Here is a 7,394-nt window from a genome sequence, read left to right as displayed (position 1 = left end):
TATAGTATACATTTCTCATATACCCCTGCCTCCAAAAAGCAAAACTATCTCATGACTAAGTGGGTCAGGTCATTAGTCAATTTTCTGCCTCCAAAAAGATCTAAACTGTAGTATCATTTTTTCATCATTTCATTTCCAATACCAAGAGATTGGAAAACTTAAACAAACTATGAAAACTTGCTTGTTGATACCACTAACGTGTTCTGTGTATCATGCACAAATATGCAGGGGCACGCACCTGCCCAACAGTGACAACCACACGATCCAAAAGTTGTTGGATCCCACAAAACGAACCAACAAATTTTATTTATGAAACTTACCATTTTGTCGGTCACAGCTTCCCAAAATTACCATTTTTTCGGTCGCTCGTACCAAGTTTCAAAGTTGAAACTTAGAACTTCCAATATTTTCTGGTCAGAGGTTTAAACTTATGATTTTATCAGTCGTTCATGCCAAGTTTAATAAGTTAAAACTTAACGAAAATTTTAAAACTCATGAAGGAAAATTTTAAATTGATCTTGTCAAAAAGCCATCGTCACCGGTAACATGAATATGAAAACAAAACTTAATTTGAAATTTTGATTCAAAAGATATAAAAGATTGGAAATAGAAAACCGAAAGAAACATAAAATGTGTTCCTTATACCCGTGGGCTACAAATGTGATCATGGACAACCGTTTCCACCGCAGTGATCCTACGGCATACTGTGACAGATCAAAATTTCTGTGACCACGTACTGTTTTCATACAACTTCAGGTGAGGGTCTTTACTCTGTTGTGTCCATTCACTTATAAGTGTAATTGATAAGTTACTGACACATATATATATACATGTGCAGCTTCCATTGGATTCTATTGGACATTCAAATTGATAAGGGAAGAGTTGATGCCTTCGACCCATTATCGAGACCCTTGGAACAGTTCCAAACCTACAGGACATGCTCCAAGGGTAATTTCAATCATTCTTGCGCTCTATCGGTCACTTTCGATGATTTTCTGATATATCAATTAATGAACAACTTAGCAAATCATTTTCCTTGTCGGGCAGGGTTTGGAAGCGGTTCAAGTGCGTGACTCCCGGTATCGAGCATGAGAAGCTGACCTTTAGAGCGGCTCAGGTAAGTAGTAGTATGATATACTTCTATTTTCAATACATTTATGATGCTAGATTATTATTTTGATTATATATATTCTATTCTCGTAAAGTGCGACCAGCAGCCACGGGGGACGCATCTATGCGGATACTATGTTTGCGAGACCATTCACACGTTTACCTCTGAGCACAAGGATCACAGATACGACGTAAGCAATGAACATTCACACCTCTATTTTTACCCGTCATTCTTTGTTATCATGATTGATATTCATATTCATCTCCTCTTCTTATATAGTACACGGCCATGAGGGAGAAGGTCCTACCAGAGCAACGCGCGATTGCTGTTGCAGAGGAGCTTGCGACCTTTCTGAGGACGAAAGCTATAGATGACAAAGGACGATTTAGTGTAGCTAGGGGCCATTACTGATGTTGGTCCATGTAATCGAATAGACGGGCTCTAGTCCCGATAATTCAGATCTCCATATAATTGTATATATATGTTCGCTTGTAAGATAAGTTAATCTTATATATATATGCATAAACATGTATATTTAGAATTGTATGAAAACTAATTCCCGAACACCAAACGAGGCATCACGTTAATCTCCCGAACACCTAAACCCTAAAACCCTAAAATAAACAAAATCTGCAGAAACTCTTTAGTCCCGGTCCGTGTTAAGACCGGGGACTAAAGGGCCTGCCCCTGAGGACGCTCCGAGGCGTCCACGTGAAGCACCTTTGGTCCCGGCTTGGAACAGGGCCGGGACTAAAGGTTAGGCCTTTAGTCCCGCCCCTTTGGTCCCGGTTGGTGAACCGGGACTAAAGCCCCTTACGGGCCGGGACTATAGGATCTGTCCCCACTAGTGATGATAGCAAGGATATTTCGTTTGTGTTTGTCATCACATGGCATGACATCAATTTACTTAATTTGTTGTCTATCAGCATAAGGTTTATGCGAAGATTGCACATATATATGGCCTTCCGTCACTCTGCATCTGATTCCATTTTCATTTCACACACACTCTCAGAAAATCTCTTCAGTTTCCCACATTTCTGACGTGCCAACTTTGCACCTGCACGTGCAGAACTGCGGATGATCCGCCTCATCACCGTAACATGTGTAGTTTTTTCAACATAGGATGATCTTTTTAATAAATTGCAATTAAAACAAAGAGAGCATACACCCGGCCCCAATTCACACACGCACACACAAAGATTTAATCATAGAGGCAAATAGCACAATGCCTGGATATAGATGGCCCGATCGCCATCGATCTCCTGGGTGGCATCAGGCATGTGTAAGACTAGTTTCTTAGCGTGGCTTCATAGGTATTTTACTAACGTGACATACTAGTTAATGAAGAAAGAGAATGGTCGAGGTTGTATCTTAGCTAACATACAACCCTTGCACGTAGCCATAGGCAAAACATTGTTCTAACAATATAACCCAATCATATGCATGCATTACCTCAAATTATTAAATGTAAATACAACTCATAAAAAACAATGCATTGTCATGGTTATATCTTAAATTATTAATGCTTCTATAATAACATGATAAGAGAGGATACATTCACACAGGCCTCATACACCGTATCTCGGGTCGCATCATGATTCCAAGATGAAACCTATAACAGTAAAACCACAATAATTACATAGATAATTGCCCCTAATTAACTGGCACTGTCAAGGAAAAAAAGCACACACGCAACTCTCCCTGTCTTACAAGCTCTCTTTTTAAAGGATAATAGAGTAAAAAATGTATAATCAACTGTTAACAACGTAGGGAGACCCGGTTAACCATGTAGCCGTTCGACAGCACAGCTACGCAGCCTCAGCATTGAGTTGGTTTAGTCAACCTCCTGCCTCCAAAAAATCAAGATAGCATCCCTTTCTTATCATCACATTTTTGTGTAGAGATAATGCACAAAACTGAAAACAACTAAAGGTTAACAATTAATTAATCACATGACTTTGCCTTTTACACATACACCTTTTACATTTACCTGTCAGAGCCAATCGTGATACAAATACACAGTAAAAAAAATGAAATCATGTGTGTGAATTCTGGATTTATTAAAGTGGCACAAAATGAAATATGGTCCAACTTATCCCTATGCCACAAGTAACTGTTTCTTTTCATTCCTTTGTCATGGCATGGCATGCCATCAATTTACTTTGCTGTCTATCAGTCCAAGGTGAACGACAAGATCTCACACATATCTGTCCATCCGTCCCCGTACATCAGATTCCATTTTCATTTCAAAACACGCCCTCAAAAAACCTCTTCAGTTTTGCCATGTTTCGGACGTGCCAACTTAGTTTCCTCTGAGGGCGGCTGATCCGCCTAGCCACCGTCGCGCAAAGCGTGTAGATAGATCGGCCGATCGCCGTGGCGGCATTGATACGCCGGACCTCCGGTCGCATCATGCCTCGAAGATGAAACCTACAACCGAATAATTACATATATATATAATCACATGATTAACTAGCACTGTCAGGAAAGAACGGCGCACGCAACTCTCTGTCGATGCCACAAAGCTCTTGTTTTTAAGGATAATAGGTAAAAAATGTACGATCAACTGTTAACCACACAGGGAGACCCGGCTAAGCACGTAGCCGTTCGACAGCGCAGCTACGCGGCTGCATCACCGAATGGGTTTAGTCAACTGCCTGCCTCCATAAAATCAAGACAACATCCCTTTCTTATCGTCACTTTTTTTGTGTGTGTTCTGATAATACGCAAAATTGAAAACAACTAATGATTAAAAACTAATTATATGGAGTCGTAGAGAGACCTAGGTAGCTAGGCAGGTAGGTATTCGACAGCTCAGCCGGGAAGCTGCATCAGCCAGCGAGTATATATTTGTACTTGTACCCATCACTCTCCTCACAATCTTATTACAGGTGCAGCCTGCCCAGCTAGCTAAGCTAGTGGAGCATTGGTCCCTGAGAGCCAGCAAAGCTAGCATGATAGATATGGAGATAGGTGATCAAGCATCTTAGTTTAGCTTAACCCAGCACTCGCGCAGCACAAAAAAGCAGCACCACTAGTAGTTGTTTCTTGGCATCAATTGCTCGATCAGCTCGATCGATCGAGGTGTCTTGAAATTCCGGCTGCCATGGCGAACTACCGGCTCGGCGGCGGTGGCAACGGGCACTACGAGATGGCGGCAGCAGCGTGGAGGGAGCCGGAGAGCCCGCAGCTGAGCCTCATGAGTGGGTGCAGCTCTCTCTTCTCCATCTCCGGCCTGCGGGACGACGATACCGACCTCCACCTCCTCGCCGGAGCGCGCTCTCTGCCGTCCACGCCGGTCTCATTTGGCGGGTTCGCCGGCGGTGACGAAGTCGACATGGAGCTGCCGCAGGGCGGCAGTGGCGGCGACGACCGGAGGACGGTCCGCATGATGCGGAATAGGGAGTCCGCCCTGCGCTCCAGGGCCAGGAAGAGGGTACGTGCACATATACACACATTCCTTCCACGTATGAGCTTTCCTAGAACTGCACAAGGAATTTTATCACTGGTTCAAAATTTGAAATTTTTTGTTTCAAAATTGGGTTTCTTATTTTTTAAGTTAGGAGCTTGGATCTTCTAGTTTAATATACCTTGTAACTCAAGGTAAAATTTGTTTTGCTAACAGATTAATTAGTACCTTCAAAAGAAAAAGAAGATTCACTAGCTAAAAATGTGTGCTGATTTCCTGTCAATAGTTTGAATTCACATCGGAACTTATTAACATAGGGAAACACAGAATTTAGATCAGATTCATAACTAAGACAAGTGTGTCTCTTGAGAAACTTTCGACTAGTGACTGAGTTTGGTCAATGTGTTAAAAGCAGGCGAAAGACAAATGGAATGTGACATCTCTTTCTGTCTTGCATCATGTTGCATTCATGCCAATAAGTTTCGGTCCGCATGAGGCTAGAAATATATATATATCTTCCGTGATTAGTGCCATGCTTCACCTAATACACGGTCTTGATTTCAATATAACTTCAGTAGGACCTGGAAAATATAGCTTTAAAAAATAAGTGAGTTCGTGGACCTAATCCAACTCTAGCAAAAAAACAACAGAAGGAACAATATACATCTTCATGGACGGCATATAAATCATTTGCATCTTGGAAGTTTGTGATCAGCTGGATATAGACACTTCAATACATAATTCAGGAAGTGTCAAGATAAAAGTAAGTAAATCTTAAGTAATGCTAGTCATTTGGAGTTTGTTATCAGCTGACAGCAATACACACATATCCAAGCTGTTACAAGAAAAAAAAACAAGTAGATTTGAGTGAGTGACCGTGACCTGGTCGACCTACAAATAACAATTTGTCGGTCAAGTGCTGATAGCCATCAGATGAAAATTTCTCATCCTCCTTAGACTTGCACGAATTCTCAAGTCTGATCAGACGATTGTCAATGATGACATAGAAAAAGTGTTTTCTTAGTCGACTGAGAAATGCAAAAACTTAATATTGAAGTATCGCTGGACGGGCATAGGTCGTAGGCTCCGTTGGCCATCGTATGATGGACTTTCCAACCCACTTGTTTCTTAATATCATTGTTAGTTGAAAAGCATCTCTGATTAAGATGTATTAACAACATATCTTGACTAAATTTATCCCATAACCGACTAAATTCCACAGCACAGTTCAGCAGCACATCATCATCATAGACATCGATAGACCGGTGTCAGTTCAGCTGACATCCATCCAACTAACTGCTCCAAATTAACTTTGTCTTCATGTGCTCATGATTACGTTGAAAAAACTTTGCACAAGATAACTACCTCAAATGAAGTAATAATGCTCTATGGATTTCTCACAAGCATGCATGGATGTTCTTATCTGAACTCTGAAGTGCTGGCTAGTGCCGGACAAGTGTGTGTGCACCTCAAAATTGAAACCACATTGATTTGTATGCATGCTTTGTTTGTTTGCTGCAGGCATATGTGGAGGAACTGGAGAAGGAGGTTCGCCGTCTGGTGGATGACAACCTCAAGCTGAAGAAGCAGTGCAAAGAGGTAATAACAAATTCCAATTTGTGAAAGAAAGAAAACAGATTGCCTCACAATTGCAACTCAAGTTCTTTGAGCGAAAACATATTACAGAGCATAGGCTTCAGGACACCCTTTATCCAGCCACTCATTTATGCATCGCGATTTGTCCATTTTTTTTCTCCTTTTTGTTTCGTCCACATAATACTCCCTCCATTCCCTTATACAAGATCTTCAATACATAATTCGTCCACTTCAATATTTTGAACTTCACACTTTACAGCACAACAAAACATTATAACAAGATATGCTTAGTTGTTCGAAAAATCTGCAACATCATACATCCAAACGCTTCTTCAATTAGCAACGGATTAATCTCCTTTGATTCTGTATTCTGATGACACTTAATTGTCCCTCCTCGATGCAGCTGAAGCGGGAAGTGGCGGCGCTGGTCCTGCCCACCAAGAGCTCTCTCCGGCGAACCTCGTCCACGCAGTTCTGAAAGGGGATCCGACGGCCCAAGACGCAGAGCAGAAGCGTATTTTGGCAGTACACATTTAGGAGAAAATTAATCAAACATGTGCACATTTCGTCTATGGTTTGTGTGTATATATATGTACATGATATACTGAACCTGTATGCCGTCAGATCTTTTTTGCGCTTGTCTTTAAAAAGAAAGAAATGGGGTTTAATCGGTGGAGAGGATTAACCTTTTGGGCTCTTGTTCAGACCAACTTATCTTGCCACTTTTCCCTAGTGCTTTGTGAGACAAAGTTTCCCCTGTCAGCAAGACAGCAACCACCATTAATTTCAAACCAAGGCGATACTGGATATGGTTAGGACATGATGATAAGTCCCGATGACGCTCATAGAGTTGGATCCTCCGTGGTTGTAACATTCGGTTGACGCACCGCTCTCCTTGACCCTAAGACCAGAGGGATTCTTCCCCTCGTGCCTTCGATGAATTTTATTGCTCTTCTGGCCTCTTTATCATTCGAGTTTTATTACCATCACGATTAGCTTTCTTTGACATTTTCATACTACTATTGTATTGCCTTATGGCAACAGCATTGAACTTGGATACTCCCTTCATTTTTATATACAAGACAACAAACTAAGATTACAGGTATTAATGTAAAATCTAATATGTACTTCCTCCGTTCCTAAATATAAGACCTTTCAGATATTGCACTATGAACTATATACGAATGTACATAGACATATTTTAGAATGTAGATTCACTCATTTTGCTCCGTATGTAGTCTCCTAGTGTAATCTCTAAAAGGTCTTATATTTTGAAAC

The 7,394-nt window shown here is 41.2% G+C and overlaps 1 protein-coding gene across 1 annotated transcript; it reads left to right on the top strand.

Moving 5' to 3' along the window:
* Window positions 1-3,975: 3,975 nt before the first annotated feature.
* On the top strand, window positions 3,976-6,807 carry LOC123410130 (protein FD-like). The gene is made up of 3 exons (XM_045103018.1): window positions 3,976-4,547; window positions 6,042-6,119; window positions 6,520-6,807. The coding sequence occupies exons 1-3, from the start codon at window positions 4,218-4,220 to the stop codon at window positions 6,592-6,594; spliced, it is 483 nt and encodes a 160-aa protein (XP_044958953.1). The 5' UTR covers window positions 3,976-4,217; the 3' UTR covers window positions 6,595-6,807.
* The last annotated feature ends 587 nt before the right edge of the window (window positions 6,808-7,394 follow it).

The sequence above is a fragment of the Hordeum vulgare genome, chromosome 7H (genome assembly GCF_904849725.1).
Source record: "Hordeum vulgare subsp. vulgare chromosome 7H, MorexV3_pseudomolecules_assembly, whole genome shotgun sequence".
Taxonomy (NCBI): Eukaryota; Viridiplantae; Streptophyta; class Magnoliopsida; order Poales; family Poaceae; genus Hordeum; species Hordeum vulgare.
Note: the sequence above shows the minus strand (reverse complement) of the source record. Positions and strands in the feature narration are given on the sequence as shown.

Coding starts and splice junctions, on each gene's coding strand:
- LOC123410130 (XM_045103018.1), top strand. CDS start 4,218: ATGGCGAACTACCGGCTCGGCGGCGGTGGCAACGGGCACTACGAGATG. Junction 4,548..6,041: donor GCTCCAGGGCCAGGAAGAGG/GTACGTGCACAT, acceptor TGTTTGCTGCAG/GCATATGTGGAGGAACTGGA. Junction 6,120..6,519: donor TGAAGAAGCAGTGCAAAGAG/GTAATAACAAAT, acceptor TCCTCGATGCAG/CTGAAGCGGGAAGTGGCGGC.